This window comes from Ruditapes philippinarum, unplaced genomic scaffold (assembly GCF_026571515.1).
Source record: "Ruditapes philippinarum isolate M1 unplaced genomic scaffold, ASM2657151v2 ctg14132_1_1_1_1, whole genome shotgun sequence".
Classification (NCBI taxonomy): domain Eukaryota; kingdom Metazoa; phylum Mollusca; class Bivalvia; order Venerida; family Veneridae; genus Ruditapes; species Ruditapes philippinarum.
The window spans coordinates 4,902-24,770 of NW_026857253.1; the positions used below are offsets into that span (position 1 = coordinate 4,902).

At 30.3% G+C, this 19,869-nt stretch overlaps 1 protein-coding gene across 1 annotated transcript; it reads left to right on the plus strand.

The window, feature by feature from the left end:
• Window positions 1-10,685: 10,685 nt before the first annotated feature.
• On the plus strand, window positions 10,686-14,713 carry LOC132749198 (uncharacterized). Its single transcript, XM_060738916.1, has 3 exons — window positions 10,686-12,115; window positions 13,298-13,360; window positions 14,145-14,713. Exons 1-3 carry the CDS (start codon window positions 11,903-11,905, stop codon window positions 14,613-14,615), a joined length of 747 nt encoding a protein of 248 aa, XP_060594899.1. The 5' UTR covers window positions 10,686-11,902; the 3' UTR covers window positions 14,616-14,713.
• Window positions 14,714-19,869: the final 5,156 nt, after the last annotated feature.

The window sequence follows — 19,869 nt, forward strand, 5'->3', positions numbered from 1 at the left end:
GACTGCAACCAAACATGTTCTGTTTTGAATGAATACATAAAATGTTGATTGAATATTAAATAGCACCACATAATCAATCACTTTTTGCATTAATTTTAATAACAAAATTTCCCATTGGAAAAAAAGAATAAGGAAGTGAGGCGAAATTCAACTTGATAATTGATCTTGGACTTTGTGTCTATTGGTCATTAGTCTTTCATTGCTGATTCAGATATTATGTGGGATAAGTAGTCGCGACGTCACTTGTGGAGAAGTGGGTAATTACTGGTGGGTTATTCAGGAAAGACGAATAGGTGGGTCTTACGCAGTGATAAGACTGAAAGAAAGCGGTTGACTAGAGGTTAAGGTGTCTGCCACTCAACGCAGAGATCATGGGTTCGAGTCTTACTCGGGTCACGGCCATGTTTCTTCATAATTATGACACCTGTACTGGTTGGTTCCCGGAAGCGGACTCGAAAGTGATAAATAGAAGTTGCTTCGCAATCAAGCTTAAATAAATATGTTTAAACCAAACCATATGACCAAAAAAGTGTTTAAATCGGCTGGCGTAAAAAAAGTTCACAAACAGACCAACCAAACTAACAAAAAAACAAACCCTCTTTGAAAATAAAATCACATTCACATGTTCTACTGCTGGAGCAAATTCAAAAATAGTTGAAAACAAACAATTTTCTTACAATTTGAAACATGCATATTTAGTTTATTAATATAATACTTATGTTTCTTTTATATAATTTATATATTATCATATTGATAAACAAAACGTTCTGCAAACAACAACAAAAGCAGAATGAAAAGGAAAACTTTTGAGCGATTATCATTTTTTTATTGAAGAATTACTGTAGACATAAACAAGTAAAGTTCAAATTTCGCTGCGAACATTGTCCATTGGTTGCAACAAATTTTCTTTGTCTTTATCAAATGATTCAGCAGAGATATTTTCTTATTTATATGAAATATTCACGTTACTTTTAAAACAGATAATGTTGAAAATAAAAAGGACAGCACAAAACAAACATTTTGTAAGCTAAGCTCAACAGGCAAAGCATTGGGTTTGTAATCTAAGGGTCGCTTGTTCTAACTTTGGGTTATGCGAAATTTCTTCAAAACAGTTGATCCCGAACATTAAGTGTAATGGTCAGTTGCCTCGCATCACTAATGACGGGATTGGCAGAATACCATGCTCTATCTTACTGTATTTAATGTGCCTCTAATTGTTGACATTGATAACATGAAGTTGGAGAATCAATACATAGATATACAATTCAACGACATTCAATGAACGTATCCGCAACAAAATACAGCCATACAGGAACTACCGACACAAAACCCAGTAAAAATGATGAAAATGAAATTTTATTTGAACAAATAATTGGAGAGCACTTATTCGGGAAATACCTTTAAGATAAATTCTTGTTTATTTGATTGTTTTCTTTTTGTTGTTTGCGCCGCTTCTCTTACACTTTTTAGTCATATATTCTAAGCTAGTTTTAAGCAATGAGATCATATCAAAACCTTATTGTGCAATTCGTTTGTGTATTTTAGCTTTAAACATGTTCGCTAACAGAAGTCGATAGGAAAAGAAACAGCATTGTGTAATGTTTGTTTTCAACGTAGGCTACAATGCCGAGGTGAATAGAAAGGCATATACCTATACGCATTTAAGGTAAAGTTAAAAGACAAACGTTGCTCGTATCATGCAAGTCCTTCTATTTTTTTTGCCTAAGGGAAATTACATTTCATCTAACATTTTATTATTTCGGACTATATATGCATTATATATTTATAGCTAAGAGTGCGTAAGCTTAATTATTTAAATAAACCTTAAGTTACGATGCATCTATTTATTCTTTAATGTTAGAATCTTTTACTGTTATCTGACTGGTGGGACCTTGGGGGAGTAAAGGTCAAAGTTACCGCAGCAAAAATAAATATTTGCATATCTAAAAACATTGAAAATCATGCAGAATTAGCCTTTAGCGATATTTATAGAATATTAAACAATATGTATAGAAATTTTAGCGATATGTATATAATTTGAATTGTTGTTACGATTTCTAATAATTATTTCAAACATTTTCTTCATGTTTTCTTAAATAGTATAGTAAGAATATTTGATAAACTATGAAAATATTAATATATTACATTTAGAAATGTTTTACATAAAATGAGGTCACGGATCAGATTTAAGTAAGCAAATATGAGATAGTACTGCAATCTAAAAATACTGCAATGTAAAAAAAGAGTGATAACGTGTCTGAGTTTCTAAGACTTACGTCATTCCTGCTGTTTTACTGCATTCTTGATCTTATTTTTTATGATAAATGTTCTACATAAACATTTGTTGTATTTGTTTTTAATAACCTCGTCACCGACTTCGCGATGGTATTGATCGGAAAACACCGCAGTCATCCTAGGAGCTCCGATGTCTTTTTTTAAACCGACCGCTTTATTTACTTAATTATTCATATACCTTGCAACAAAATCAGTATGGTGGATCGTGCCTTATCGTCGGCGATACTCTTCAAAGGACAGGTATCTGATATTCATTCTTTCTCTCCCAAGTATCAAAAAATCTTAGAACGATCACACTGGTTTCAAGTTTAATGCAATCTAGTTCATTTATCAATATCAATGACAAAATTGTCCGTACAATTCAAGGTGGTCCTTGTAATGTTTACATTGATCGTGTCAAGAATGAATCACCAAGATGTTTCATCAGGAAAATGTACAATAATCATTAAACCTATTAAATATATTCACAGTAGGCAGACTTGTACATTTTCTATTGTCACATATTGTCGTTATGATTTATTAAAGTTTTACATCACTGGTAATGTACACAATTGATAGGTATATTGTAGATATAGTAGAGTGGATATAGCGTCCTAAAATCATATAGACAAGTAAAAAAGAACAAAACCAGAACAAAAACAACTTACTTGAATACAACGAGCTTCGCTCTTTTATTGGATCATTTATTTTTAACTGCAGAAGTCACTGACCTCGTTCAATACTAAAGTTAAAGAACGCCTGTTATCAGCATAATTTATGTAATCAGATTTTTAGGTTTGTGCTAAAAAGAATTTTACATGAGTGACTAAGCTCATTGTCGTTTGTTGAAAGTTCTGTTACATGCAATGTCTAATTATTTAATGTACACGTAATTAGAATAAAATGTTCCGGAACAAAATATGCCATTGCTATTTTAATAGGTTTAGGGACGATTTTATGCATACCTCTCTTACTTTCAACAGTTCTTTTACGGTAGGTAATATGTAATCCTTCTTAATTACAATATGTAGAATAATTTTAAAATCCACAGATAAGAAATCTATAACTCAAATATTTGCATATTAATATACTTTGATCGTTACGAAGAGATGGATTGAAACACAACATTGAGGCCATTCTAGCATTATGTAAATCGATCAACTGTTTAATTCTCCCTCCAGCGCACAGACGTAAATGGTCTAGAAAAACTAACCATATGCTGGGTTGTAAGTGTTCACTTTTCTTTTGCGGTTTGAGTTTGAAAGAAAATGTTCTGGTTGTTCTTTGTGTAAAGAGACATATATCCGGTATTTTCTTTTATTTAAAAAATCCCATTAACATAATGCAAAAAACATTCATTAGTAGAGGGTTAATGTACCGTTTTAGTATACCAACATCAGCAGAAGCACGAATACGCATTTAAAGTTCGAGGCCGTATGGCAAAGGATTTGATAAGTTCTTTAACATTAAACCGACATAATTGTAAATTATGAATAAAGATTCTGTTCGTCGTGCTTAATAAATCACAATTTTTAGGCAAACATAAACCCTTGTAATTGTCAAACTAAATCCTGAGAGAAAGATAACTATTTAAAGATAAAAGGAAATTCAAGTTTAGCATATAACATCTTTTTGCACATTTGAATATCTTCTCTATTGTTTTGTTGTATTTTACATAAATATTAAAAATGGTACCGTTGTAGAATAGTTTCTGTTTTCAACACTTCTTCATTGCGTGATTCCATGTCCGTCCGCTTAGCTCCTCATTAGAGAGAGCATCAGATTAGTAAACAAGGGATCACTGATGTAAATTCTCCTTTACAATTGGTCTTGGACGATATTTAGTCTAAAAGCCATTTATCTTTCAGCATTGATATATTCATGTAGGATCAGTACTCGATCACTAGCGGAAAAAAATGGTTATTTATAATAAGGTATCAGGGAACGTCAGTTATCTGGATCCATACCCGCGTTATGACCAAAATGAATGCGTTAACATCGGCTTAAAAACACAACAACAATTTTCAGTTTAAAACAATACTGTTAAATAAAAAGAAAATAAAAAGAAAGGAAAAACAAAAACAAAACAACAACAACCACAAAGCAAAAGCAAAAAGGCCCCCAAACGTTTGATATAGATATTTATCATTTCTGCGAGTAGTTTCTTAAACAAACTGGGCCAAATGATGACCTTAAATCATGTTTAAAGCTTGAACATAAACATAAAATTTGTTTATGTAAAGCTGTTGTAAACATCTTTTTATGAAGCCTTAACATTATTTTGCAGTTCCATATCAATACACAAAACACATTTAGGAGGCACAAACGTCTTCTATTCTCTAAATGTCTGTGGCATAATAGATTACTTTAAGACTAAGAAGTATTAACTAGTAAACAGATTAATGAACCTTCGTTTTTTCTATTGAAACCAAGTGCGCCCATTACACGCAAATTGCAAGTTGAAAAATGGAGATGTAAGACTCCGTATACATGTATGTCATATACTTTGCAACAATATCCTTACGAATGTCATTGACATTCTTTTCCATTTTCATAAAGATATTAAAGCCAACTTGAAGAATTATTTGACAATTAAAAAAGTTTATGAGCGCTTGCTAATAAACATTAATAAACAATTTACCCGTTAGGCCGTAAAGGATCTCAAACAATACACATATCTGACATTAAAATCATATTTGGAAACTATTAACGAAGTGAAGGACCTGTCTTGGCGGATGATTCTTGGTTCTCTTACAAATTGTTGCTTATGTCGGAAGAAACACTTATTGGATAGACAAATGTGACGGAGCAATTCTATATTTAACAAGTTGAATGAAGAGCCATTTTAAAACCCGAAACTTGCCAAAAGTATTCCTTATATTTTAAGTCTTCAATTTCATCAATATGACTTTAAGGCCAGTCAGATCTTACCAAATGTGGCGTGCCGGTATGTTTAAGGTAGTGTTTTGTCATAGAGTTTTTGTTCCTATTTCAAAGAAACAGTTACAAATCTGTTCAGGTTTTGCACATCTACATCTTATGTTTATATGTTTTGTAATTCATCAACATTTCAAACTGCCAGAAACTGGCGCCTTTAGACCATCATTATATAGATATAAATCATTCAGCTCTACGAAAACGTGCCTAAACCCTTCAACAAACATATTGCAGCAGGAAAAAATACAAAATTTGTATGTTTGCTTAAACTTCTTTTTTCATTGAATTGGACGATTTTGCACATACATAGTAATGTGAACAGAACATACTATACAATAACTTATTGTGCGCAATCCTTGTGCTTCTAGTTGTGAGCCATTAATTCTATTAATATGTATTTGGAATTTTATTTATTTACAATATTTGTATTTGATTGTCATATCGACATGATCCTATTTTGATGATACAAGGGAAACGGTGAAATATTTACACTTTTCGTGTAATTGATATTGGGAAATACTACAGCTTAAGGATAACTGACCCTAATGGTCACCAAAAAGCTTTTCAAAACATTTTTTCTTATCTAGAAGGTATAATGCATTTATTTTACAAATTAAAAACAAGTCATCATTAGTATTGTTTTTAGTGCTATACCCAATCTTTAATTATTTTCCCAAATTTTAATCACCAAAATTAAAAAGAATTATTTTTGCACATGAAACATGTTTTTTCGTAGAAATAATTTATGTGTTTGTTTCATTTTGGACCTATACAATTTACAAAGTAACTGTAAGTAACAAGTATTCATTGTGTTTTACACTTTGTTCTATCTTAGATAAATGCATGCCGTAAAATAAAATTTCCTTTTCACAGGCTTAAAAATGACATATATTTTCCAACAACTAAAACCAATGTTCGTATGTAGGAAATCTAATGAAACGTAATCATAAATATCTTCATATCTAAAGAATTTCAAAAAATATAAACCATCTAGATCGTTGCTATATCAGTTTGAGTTTTATATATACGGAATTTTGCATGGCCAGAGTTTCTAACACTGGCCTTTTGTTACTGGGTCGGGTGGGGGCTGCGTTCATTGAATGCCGCCTTTCCTTGTTAATCTTGTTTATCATATTTTGTACATTTTTATGACAGCCATACTTTGCTTCTGCATATCGTGGCTAATTCTATTGTATTCTAGAAAAAATGTTTAAATCGCTTAAAACACACTTAAAGAAATCTTGACTGGGATTTGAATTCCAGACCTCGCTTATCCTAAACGAACCTGTTACCCCTGACAACAGGCTTGAAATTTAGTTATAAGAAAAAGTCAGAAGCAAACCAAATTAGTCTTAATTTTGAATTGGGGTTTGTAATCCTTATAGATATGTTATGTTCATTTTTTGGGAAATACAAAAACACAAAACAAAACAAAAACAAATATGAATAAGGAAATTCAATATAAAATAATAAATTTAAATGATAATGAACACTATATTATAAAAAGACTAGAAACACAAACTTAAAGGGTAAACCGGTATATTTAATACAATTTCTAATCAAATGTATGATGTTTCCATAACCTTAAAGTTGATATTCAAAAGGGTTATAACATTGAATGTTTCTGTTATTGAACGGTACGTCAATAGGATACAATGTTCCGTATTTAAATAATCTTTACTATTTTAAATAAATGGTGTTATGTATGTACCTTCAAAATGAAATGTACTAACAATGCTTTATACATATAGTTATTTGAAATGATTCTTTTCCAAAACTAAAACATGAATAAATAAATAAAACAGGCGGTTGATATATAGCTTCATACACTAAAACAATAACATTACGAAAACCTATTAACTGATTATAAATAATAATGTTATATTTTTTTTGTATTTCTATACAATTATACGAACTCGCAATATGACCTATACTGTGTCGATGTGACGTAAAACCCAAAACAAACAAACAAACAAACATAAATATAATTTACAATAATTTATTTTGTCAGCATTATTTCAAACATGTTTAGAACTGTTTAAGATATTTGTTCTCAACACATATGTGAAGAAGTACATGTATATTGTAGATTATTATATTTTTCAATTCAAAACTTGTATACTAGTTGTGTTTTTAAGTGCAATTTTAAGCATAATACGATATTTTCTTTTTAAAGATGACATTAATTATAGATAATGTCGAAACTCATACTTCAAAATAAAACATTTATGATAGTACATTTTATTTTAAAGTCAGAGATGTTTGCTGCAAGTTATATTAAATTCATATTTTTAAAATTCTTTATGAATGCAAAACATGTGTTTAATAATGTTTTAATAATAGTTTAAGAGCATGTTAAATAATCAACAACTGACAAAAAAGCTTTGAAAATGCAGTGATGTATTGTCAAGGTAGCAAACTGTAATATAAATTATATTTTGACTTCCATACAAAATACTAATTCGCGCCAACAAAGCAAGACAAACCAAACCATGGTTTATGTATTATATAGAGCAAATGAGTGTTACTAAAAACTAGTCTACAACGTCTAGAACGCATGGTTAATAGATTATACATTTATTTGACAATCTGTGAAATTAAGTGAATTTAAGCTCAGTAAGTATACATAAAATTGAAAAGACTGAGACAAATTGATGTTAAAAATGTCTGTATAAACCAATAAACTTAGAAACCCACAGTATAAAAAAATCCCATTTCTCTACTGGAACAAATAACTATACTGTCATTCAACTCTTCAATTTTTCCCGGTAACATTGGCAGTGTCTAAATACTTATTGCCGTGTTTGTGGAATTTGTTATCCAAAGTGGTATAGTTTAAATTACATGACAACGTATAAGATATAAAAAGAAAAACATCGGACAAATTGAAATAATTATTGACTACTTATCACATGAACAATTGAAACCTATAGCATCACATATATCAAAGAAACTTATTTTTATCGACATAAAGGCAAGTAAAGTGTCTTGGACATCTTATTAGATATGGAATATTGCAAGTAAAATACTTATGTATTTTGAAATACATACATGGAAATCATTGCTTATCTTTATATAAAAAATTATCAAATTAAATTAAATCTGTTTGTAAAGAAATTCCCTCATATATTCCACCCGAAACTGTTTCCAGCTGATTTTTTTATAGTTATCAAATCCATTTTTGAAAATGGGAATTAATATGCTGATAAAATTGTTTTGCATATTAGATACAATTGTCGAAAGATAAACATTGGTACAATATATTTTCTACATAAAATAATATTTTCGATCTTTTTTTACATTTTTGCTTGATCCCATTACTAATTTAAAAACAGAATTTACGTCACTTCTTCTTGACCGACTGTAACCAGTGAAATTTAAAATATTTTTATGTTTGGTTTAGTATGATGGCATTTAATTAAATGTTCATTTTGACTGCCAACGAAATTGGCGCCTTTTATACGTCATTAAATTTCTATCCATTAAGAGGTTGACACCTATTTGTTCCCAGGCCATTACTAAATGAATAAATGTTTAAAGCAGACACTGATCTTTTAAACTTGTTTTTCTACCAAATGCTTCTTTAGCTTGTTTTTTTTCTGACAAATGCTTCTTTATCATTGATTTATTCTGCACATACAATAACGAGAATTTTTGTGGCTTGTTGATATCCGTATTACTTTAGAGATGGGATCAACTGTCACATGTAAAATAATCTTTGGTTATTGAAAAATAAAACTATAAGAAACCGTATACGACGCACGTTTAGACCCATCTATTAATGATGTCATATTAAATGATATTAATCATACCAAATATTAATAGATATTTGAATACTAAATATTGGTATGGTTGTACTTACAATTATCACTCACGAACATACCAAAGCAAACCTATCCTGCTACAATTATCCCTGTTGAACTTTTGTTTTATTGCTTTCAATCGACCTCATCTTTTTCTGATTTTAATGTTTGATATATACATAAAAAGTGCTTCCGTTACAATACATTTTCAAATTTATTGAATGTAAAATATATAGGAAAGAAAAATGTTAACTTATTTACGATAGTTATCATTTATTTACTTCTTAATGACAGCTATGTTATTATTACTTATGACAGGATACATAGCAGGCTCTTTTTGGCTGCCTAATTTATCAATTTATCACCTTAAATGACGCCATTCAATTCCGGAGCGTATAGTTTTTCTGCCGATTGTGATATAACTTAAGACGTATTTTGACACAGAGTTGAATTGTTTTATCATTTATTTCTATTTCTTTTGTACAAACGCCTACACATGTTTCTTGTTAGGATTATTGATAAATTGATAAATAAGACTTAACAGGACTATTAGCTTTTCTTCAAGTCTCCAGTTGTTGAACAGGGAATATGACTGCCTTTCTGTTTGCTTTTTTTCACAAAAACTTTAGTTAATCTTTAGTTAAGCTAAACATAGTTTTAGAAATATGGTATATCTAGGCTTGGAATATATAGGCGATAAAAATATAGTTTGAAATTGACAGTCAATAATATTGTATATCAAAAAGATCTTGTCAACAAATATATTCAATTTACTTGTCTCATAGATAGCATGAACATAAGTATTCACAATGGTTTTTTGTTCAAATGTGATTCTGAATATTTAGTCAGCTACATTTTTGCCCCATCACAGCGAAAATTTTAAAATAATTAAATTTCTTAAAAATAAATGAGATGTATACTATTATTTAAACTTTACTAATCAAAACAGAAACTTTTTTAAGACATTTTACCCAAGTTAATGATGAACTCAAGCGTGCATCTCTTATCAATTCCGATATAAAGGGCCATTAAATATGTAATCATTAGTCTCTAATCTGAAAGATTTTGATACGTATTTTTTATTTTAATCTTGAATTAATTATTCAGATTTGAATTTTTTATTCTCGTATATAGAAATGATTTTCTTAATTTTGTTTCTAATATCATATCAACAAAACTTTTGCGTTGAGAAACATAATAATATAGCTGGATAGATAGTTAATTAAACAAAAGGTTACAACTTATACATGAAATATACACTAACAAACACATAGGTAAAGATCTATTTTAGGTATAAAATCAAAGATTAGGCAATTTGGTATTAAATTGTGCAAGAGTGCATCGCAGTGGTTGTCTTACACCTTACTCCCAATTCAAATATATTACTTATCTGTAAAGTATGTAATGTGTAAAAAATCTAGAAGCTGAACAATAAGTTGAGAATTTGTAAATTTATGTTCTGTAACTGTTTTATGCACATTTCACAGGTTCAACAATGTTCTGATTTAACAAATATCCAATTTAGATTAAAATATCGCGTTTGGCTTTTAATATATAATGCCGTTTGTGTGTTTATTTTGCTTATTCAAATATATAATTAATAGAGCATAACTATCATTTAACAGAGTACACCCTCTTTTTAATACCTTATTAATGAAACAAAGAGCTAAGATTTTATTCAATACGATATATAACTTAAGGATGATTAAATATGAGTATACAAATTTTGCCGAGTAACTACAGTCTAAGTTTTGATTTTAGTTTTGATTTTATCAAAATTTAAGCAAATTTGATCTTGTCAATGCATAATGCTATCCTTAAGGAAAAATGTATAGATCATGCGCATGAATAGACAGCATTAATCTAGTTCTACAGGGAGTGATTGATATCTAATTTGCCATTTGCTAAACTTGACAAAATACCAGATCATCATCCAGCAATTTATTAACCTTTATTTACTCTATAATAGACAATTAAAAAAAAGAAAGAAACAAGAAAAGGTAGAAACCGAAAAAAATCGTATTTTCTTAACAATTTTCTAAGCGAGTGACATTAAAACTCCTGTGCATTCGATCTTCTACTTTAGGGTAGTTAAGTTATTAATGATATTACTCTTCCTAACAAGTCTGACTGAGTCTCCACTATTTGCCAATTTTATCATTTTAAGCACCATCTGCTAAGCAAGGTATCCTTATTTCCCTTTATATTTTGTATCAACGAACTTTTTGACGCGGTAATTTATTCAGCCATTCACAAGTTATATAAATTTATAGACTGGCAAGTCGTTACAAACAAGTTTGTTCCTAATGTGTTGCTAGCTATATGATTCGCCTTGATTTCCTTTTTGTCTCGATAATACTTTTTAATCCAAATACACGCATTTAATACAAATATCTAGTATGTTCTTTTTCTTTTATTTGTTCTGATATAAGTGTAAGTCGATGAAGCATATATGATTTTTATAAAACATGATAATTGTAAACGATTATGAATAATATAATGCAGTTTTTGTAAGTGAAAACAAATATATTACAATTAACATACTGTTTTTGTTTGTTTGGGTTTTACGTCACGCCGACACAGTATAGGTCATTTGGCGACGTTCCAGCTTTACTGGTGGAGGAAGCATTATTTCAGGCACGAACGGGCACCTGAGTAGAACCACCGACGTTCCGTAAGCTAGCTGGATAGCTTCCTCACATGAAAGAATCCAAAGTCCCTGTCGGGATTCAAACCCACAGAGGTGAGGGGCAAGTGGTTTAACATAATGTAATCAGTTGTGACACGTAATTGCGATAAAAATCAAGATTACGTTTTAAAACTCTTTGATATTATTTCGGCTCATCAGTTTGCAAATTACTTACAGGCATAATAAATATTCAAGCCTTATGGTATATTCAATTAACAAGTATAAGAGTCAGTATTACTTACTAAAATCTTTCAGGTTGAATTTCTTCTACATTGGTACGTATCGTGCCGAAAAAAACATTAAATTCGGACAAATTTGCTTGCTTCTTTTCTTTTTGAAGAATGTTTACGGAGGAGGGGGAGGAGGAGGTGGAGCCACGGCACCTCCTCCTCCGCCGTTGGACTTTACAATGGTAAGTGCATCACTTTTGAAAGCAACAATTACTTGCTTTTTTTCTCTTTTATATCGAACTTTATAGTCACTGTATGACAGTAAACTGCAATATTTATTATCAAAAAAGGTGTTTTATTGTTTAAAATTATACGAGAACATTACATAAATGTGTATCTTTTTATCAGAAAAGTGTCAGCGGGCATTTAAATAATATAATATTTACGATTACGTCAGCGGTCCGACAAAAAAGTACAGTGACCGCTTAAACGGGTGCTATTGCAGTTTGATTAACGTGTAATTGCGATGAATGTTTCACAAAACCGGCACTATCAACAGTGTCGGTATATTTTACTAAAATTGTATTATTTAAACAATGTGCTTTCCTTCTATAGTGAACGTTTGCCATTTTATTTAGACAATGTGCAGAATGATATAAGAAAAATACACAGTACTTCGGACGTCATAGCAATATAGTGACCTCCCAGCAAATTCCTGACTAAATGGTCATTATAACTCTATGAGACCCTCAGTGTTGTGAACCTTTACTTAAATAGACTATAAGAAGTAAACAATGCACTGTCGATAGTATTTTACTTTGCACTTACGTCTTACCTTATTTCAAGTTTTACCATTATAAATACTAGTCATGCGCAAAAACATACAGTCATAAATGTTTAATTTGCTACATAAATAAATAAATAATTAATACTTTAAAATTTGTAAAAAAATGTAAATGTCTATGCTGAAAATAATTTATTATAAATAACTGTTTCCATTCATCAACAACCTGTCTCTTTTAACAATATTTTCCAATTGTTTAGGAAATAGATATAAATCTTGAGTACAAGTAAAATTAGATATATTATGTTCAAACTAATGAAAAGGAGAATTGATAAGAAATATGTTAAATTACATAGAGCGTAGAAGTAATTTTCCTGACGTCATTAGGTTTACTGGCATCATAAATGACGTCGTATGACGGGTAAGATTTCGTTTTTATACAGTGCATATATCATGCAAAATGCACTTGATTGTCCTATCTTTTTGATAGTGGAATAGTGCGAAGCGTGTTAGAATGATTCAATCAGGCAGGTCTTTACCATATAGATCTAATATGCGTTCTTTCGGTGGGGTTAAAGGTTCCTTTTTATGTTTACAGTACCATTGAATTTTGTAATTGAATTGTTTTGAACTCTTGCAGTTACTAGCTGCTGCCCGGCAAAACCAGGGTCATCTGACAAACATCATAAACGGGATTCAGCAAGTCAGTATACCAATTTAACACTGAAACAGTACACCTTAAGATGTAATTGAATTGTAATGAAATGTTAAAAAATGTTATCGTGGCACATATTATTCTTTTAGTTTATCTGTAAAACAAAATATGTAAAAATGTTACGATAATGAAAGGGTAAAATCTCGATGTTGAATCTCGTGAATTCCGTCACATTCCAAGTATCATATATAGATGGCGAAACTTTATGCATTTTTTTATGATTTGAACTTTTGAAAAAGTGTTGTACACAATTTATTCTTAAATTTTATTTTTCATTATTTTATGTAGATGATTTTGAAAAAAGGATATAATGCCACTATCTGCATAACTGAGAGAAACAGAACATATAGGAAATGATTTGTTCTTATTATTTTATCTTTTGAAAGTTAACACGTAAAAAGATAATTACGGAATTAATGGTAAGGAGAGAAAGTTTAAAATGTTCAGAATATAAAGCCTATGGAGACATTTCTATATTTCGTCTACATCATTGTTTCTCTTGGAAATTTCGTGTTACTGTATGTGTTGCATTTGAAATCAAGTTGGAAGTCTATTCATGTCTAGGATAAATTGCACAATGCATTAAACGATACGTAGACTCATATCGCTTAAAAAAATGATACTACTTTGATTAATAGTCAAAACTGATCTTTTTAAATTTGTTCCCCGAGTTGAAGATATTTAGATAAATATAACTTTGTATAGTGAAACAATAGATATTTACGTTAAAACTCGATGTTTCCTGAAGATACTTTTTTTCTTAACTTTTCAGACGATTGCACAGCAAGTTGCCGCCATTTCAGACATAGCAAATACAATTGCAGATGATGCGTCAGGCATCAACAAACGGGTTATTTTAGAGAAAGTAAATGATCTAGGCAGTACGTTCACAGATACAAACACCAAATCCAGCTTAATACAAAGCAGTGTAAATCACATGAATGAAAACATTGATTCTATCCTGCAAGTTGCACAGTCAGTCAATGATATAACCGATACTGTAAAGGGAACGACGAACCAAATTGAACAAAGCATGGCATCGATCGGGTCTTCCTTTGATCATATTGCAGAAAGAATCAGTTCTACCAGCCACACCACAAACGAAATCAAGACGCAAACTGATTCCATTCAGAGTTTGGCCTCTGAAACAAACAGGAAAACGGACATGTTACGAAGTTTGTTCGACAACTTCGCTAGAATCACTCGACAAACAGTTCAAACGGCCAGATGTTTGTTTGGATAGACTTGAACGATACACCTGACTACGAACCAGCCATTTTCAAAATTACGATTTATTATTGAATATTTACATATTGTAAATTAAATTCAATAAATAACAAAGACTGCAATCAAACATGTTCTGTTTTGAATGAATACATAAAATGTTGATTGAATAATTAAATAACACCACATAATCAATAAATATTTGCATCAATTTTTATAAGAAAAATTTTTGGAAAAAAAAAAGAAAGTGAGGCGGAATTCAACTTGATAATTGATCTTGGACTATGTGTCTATTGGTCATTAGTCTTTCACTGCTGATTTAGATATGATGTAGAAAAAGAAGTCGGTCACTTGCTGAGAAGTTGGTAATTACTGGTGGGTTATCCAGGAAAGCCGGTTAGGTGGTGGGTCTAACGCAGTGATATGACTGAAAGGAAGTGGTGGCCTAATGGTTAAGGTGTCTGCCACTCAACACAGAGATCATGGGTTCGAGCCCTACTCGAGACCATATATCTTCATATGACATCTGTACTGGTTGGTTCCCGGAAGCGGACTGGCGTAAAAAAAGTTCACAAACAGACCAACCAAACTAACTGACAAACACTCTTTAAAAATAAATAAATAAAAACATCTTTTACTGCTGGAGCAAAATCAAAAAATAGTTGAAAACAATTTTCTTACAATTTGAAATGTGCATATTTGGTTTATTAATATCATACTTATGTTTTTTCATATAATTTATATATTATCATTTTGATAAACAAAACGTTATGCAAACAACAACAACAACAACAACAACAACAACAACCACAACAATAGCAGAATGAAAAAGGAAAACTTTTGAGCGATTATAATTTTCTATTGATCAAGAATTACTGTAAACAATAAATTTTTAACATAAACAAGTAAAATAGATAAATACAGAATCCCTAAAGAAAGCCCAACACGGCAAAATTGAAAATGTTGCAGGCTCGGTTTGATTGAGCCTGTTCATAGACGGTACTGGAAAGTGCAAGTTACCGTCCACGCCCCCTAGCACCGGCTTAAGCAGAATTCAACATTTAAACATGAAATAGTACAATTTTGAATTTAGAAACATCCGCAGATGTGTTCATACGGCGGTTATCATGGAACCTTCAATGTGACACAGTAGTGCCATTCCATGAAAAGCGGCGTATAGTCCCCAATTAAAAAAACACGTGTGCCCTAAACGAGAAAACAATGGGCGAAACTAAAAAAATATGGAATTTTGAAAGAGGATCAGAGGTTGCAGCAAATTTTCTTTGTCTTAAAGTTTATCAAATGATTTAGCAGATATATTTTCTTATTTATATGGAATCTTCAAGTTACTTGTATAACAGATAATGTTGAAAATAAAAAGGACAGCGCAAAACAAACATTTCCGCAAGCTAAGTTCAATAGGCAAAGCATTGCAATTGTAATCCAAGGGTCGCTAGTTCTATTTTTGGGTAATGCGAAATTTCTTGGAGACAGTTGATCCCGAACATTTAATGTAATGGTCAGTTTTCTTTCATCACTAATGATGGGATTGGCAGGTAAGCATGTTTTAGCAGAACACCATGCTCCATCTTATTGTATTTAATGTGCCTCTAATTGTTGACATTGATAACATGAAGTTGGATAATCAATACATAGATATACAATTCAACGGCATTCAATTAATTAACGAAGCCGCAACAAAATACAGACATACAGAAAACCAAGTAAAGATGATGAAACTGAAATTTTATTTGAACAAATAATTGGAGAGCACTTATTCGGGAAATACCTTTATGACAAAGTCTTGTTTATTTGGTTGTTTTTCTTGTTGTTTTCGCCGCTTCTCTTACACTTTTTGGTCATATCTCCGCAGTGGATTCATCTGACATGCTTATCAGTATTTAACAATTAATTGGCAAGTGACTATTTTCCAAGACGATTCCTGTATTAGCGGCAATTAATCGTTAGACCCAATGAAACGAATACATCACACAACGTTTTGTTACTATATCCAATCACACGAGTAAAAAATTTGAAGAAATACACATGTACATGTACTTTTTTATTATCAAGAGCATTTACATGGAAACAACAAACTGAACATGTAGTGGCGGCGGGACATATAGACAGCATTTTAGATACAGGTTTCCCAGATTTTGGACTTTCTTTAGGGATTCTTATTTTCTCTATTTGTACTCCACAACAGTAGGTGTCAAGTGCTGTGTGGCAGCCCGTACTTCGCTTCAGTGTTGTCTTATTTTTCTGTTCCTGCGGGATCATTAAATGCAACACTTTTAAATGTTGAAAATTGAATATTCTGAAGCCGTTGCTAGGGGCTTGAGGGATGTTGCACTTTTTCATTGTCTCATGTACAAACTTAATCAAACAGAGTCTGCAATTTTCGTGTAATTTTGTGGTGATTAATGCTTCCCAGGGACCACACTTTTTACTATAAACAATTTGAACATAACACGCATAAAATAGAGAAAAACAGAATCTTTAAAGAACGCCAAAAAACGCCAAAATTGTAAATGATGCAAACTCGGTTTTCAATTTTGCCGTGTTGGGCTTTCTTTAGGGATTCTGTATTTATCTATTTTTTGATTGATGATGTTCATGGACGGATTTGGGTACTGCAAAATTTCCATTAACCCCCCAAAATTTTGCTTAAAAAGAATATTTTAAATTTTAACACGAAAAGGGGGAAATTTTTAAATTTTAAAAATTTCCCCAGATGTTTTCATCGGATTAACATAGAACCTTTAAAGTGAACGTAAGTTTCCTTTTCCCTTTTTAAACCAATAAAGGTTTTCCCCTTAAAGAAAAGCGGCTGCCCTAAACGAAAAAACAGATTTGGGGAGACTAAAAAAATGGGGTTTTTTTAAAAGGGGATTTGGTTATTTAGCCCGCATATTCAACATTTATGTTTAAAAAACAGTTTAAAAACAGCAAATATCCTAACGGGATTATAAAATGTAAGTTTGAAAATGGGCCTTTATAAAATTCAAATATTTATTTCCCCGGGGGTTTTTAAAAAAATTATGGTTTTAAAAATATTCTAATCAACCCCTGGACTAAAAATTTTCCTTATTTTCCAAAAATGAACGCATTTTAAATTATTTTCGGCAAAAAATTATAAATAACCTTATTCCAAAAATATTTGAAAGATAAATTATTTTTCAAAAAGGATTGAAGTTTTAAAAGGTATATCTCGGGTTTTTTTTTTTTTAAGTTTTTTTGGGAAAAAAATCTTTTTATGTTTTTATTTAAAAAAAATTTCCCTTTTCCCTGTAAAAAAACCTAGCATTTTCTTATACGATTCATTTCAATAATTTTATGGGTGTATTTTTTTGCCTTAAAGGAAAAAAAAATTTTTTTAAATTTTTAATTCAATTGGCAAATTTTTTCGTTATTTTTCAATTTATCGGAAAGTTTTTTTTTTTCTTCAGTTAAAATTAAAAAATTGGAAGGTTCCTTTTTAAATTAAATTTTTTTCAGAAAAATTTAAATTGAACAAAAAATTTTGTATTAAATTTGGGCTAAGGAATCCCCTTAAAGCTATATTTAAATTAAAAATGCCGGGGGCAATGAAAAGGGATAAAGAAAATTGAGAAATTTTCTCTTTAATTTTAAAATTTTAATCATGAGTTTTTTTTACATTTTTTATTAAAAATACATTTTTGTAGTTAAAACAAAAATTTTTAAAAGCAAATAAATCATGGATGGAAAACCTAATTTCATTTAACAAACCCCATTTCGCGAAACCGTGGGGTGTAAAAATTTTTTATAAAATCACTTTTCATTAACCGGTAAATGGTTTTTCCCTCCAGAAATAAAATTTTTCATTTAAAGGCTTCAAGCTCTTTTAAGTCGCGTTCTTGTCAAGTGCAATCGTTGTGGCCCAAGTCTTCCTTTTAACCCTTAAAAGTTTAAAAATCCCGAACCCATTAAAACATTTTGCTCTTTTTAAAAAAAACAAAATAGAAACAAAAAGGGGAGGTTATATTATTCAAACAATTTTTCCCCAAAGAAAAAAAATTTTAAAATTTATTAGGGATTTATAAATAAGACGTTTAGTTCAGTCTTTTATTATTTTTATTTTTATTACAAAAAAAAATTTGAAAAAGTTAAAGTGGTTTTTTGGGGTTTAAAAAAATGATTTAGAAAATAAACATGAATTGACCTACAGTGAAAATATTTTTATTTTTGTTTTTTTAAGGATTAGGGTTTTTAAAGTTGACAAAATTTTGTGTATAGAAAAATTTTTTCCGATGAAAAAAAAAATTTGGGTTTTTATATTAAATTCTTATTTTTTAAAGTTTAAAAATTTAAATACAAAAATTTATTTTGTTTTAATGAAAACAAAATGTTTTTAAGAAAAAAATTTCCTAGGTCGTTATTTTTGAGTTTACATTTTTTTTAAATATTGTTTCGGGGTTTCATCCCTCTTTTTTTCCTCAAACAAAAATCCCCTAGCTTAAAAGCAAAAAGAAGGCCCTCTTTTTTTTATTGTATCAGTCACATGTCTCTTCAATGGTTCTGGTAGAAAGAAGCGATTTCTTAGTTTTTTGATTCGATATTATCCACGTCTCCCGAAATATTTCAGAAGTAGTAGTATGGAGTTTGTTTGACCACTTATTTTGTCCGTTGTTGTCTTTTTTCGTCGTTTTCCCCCTTCAGCGAATTTAAGAGGTTGCGGATAGAGTCATTTTTCGTTCATGTCGTTCACAGTTCCTTGAATTTCGTTAGTTTTAGTGTTTGGTTCAGAGGCCGTTTCCCATTCTCATCAGTTTGCATTTTAATTTCTCGATCAGAAGCTTGTAAACCTTTACAGCTGATTGAAGAAGTGCTAATAGCAGTGTTGATAGCATTTTAGTTGATTAACAATCGACTGTAAAAGATATGTTTATCAACATATTTTAACCAATACAAACAGGAGAGAAATTGCACCTGATTTTTATTATTAAATTTTTTTTTTGGTCATGATTTATCAAATCAACATTAAAAAACTGTTTTTTGATTTATTTCAATAGTTCGAAAAAAAATGTTATTCTTTTTTTTTTTTTATTTTGGGTTTGAGTTTCCAAATCTCTTTTAATAAACGTTTTGGTGACTGTTAAAAATTTTTAAAATTTTTTTAAGAACCTATTTGGGATCAATTTTAAAGCTTAAAAAGACATCGTAATTTTTTGGGGAAATGTTCAACCCCACAATGATTTCCTTTTCCATCTGTAAATTAAAAAAAATAGAATCCCTAAAATTTCAAAAGGTAA

Coding starts and splice junctions, on each gene's coding strand:
- LOC132749198 (XM_060738916.1), top strand. CDS start 11,903: ATGGTATATTCAATTAACAAGTATAAGAGTCAGTATTACTTACTAAAA. Junction 12,116..13,297: donor CGCCGTTGGACTTTACAATG/GTAAGTGCATCA, acceptor GAACTCTTGCAG/TTACTAGCTGCTGCCCGGCA. Junction 13,361..14,144: donor TCATAAACGGGATTCAGCAA/GTCAGTATACCA, acceptor TTAACTTTTCAG/ACGATTGCACAGCAAGTTGC.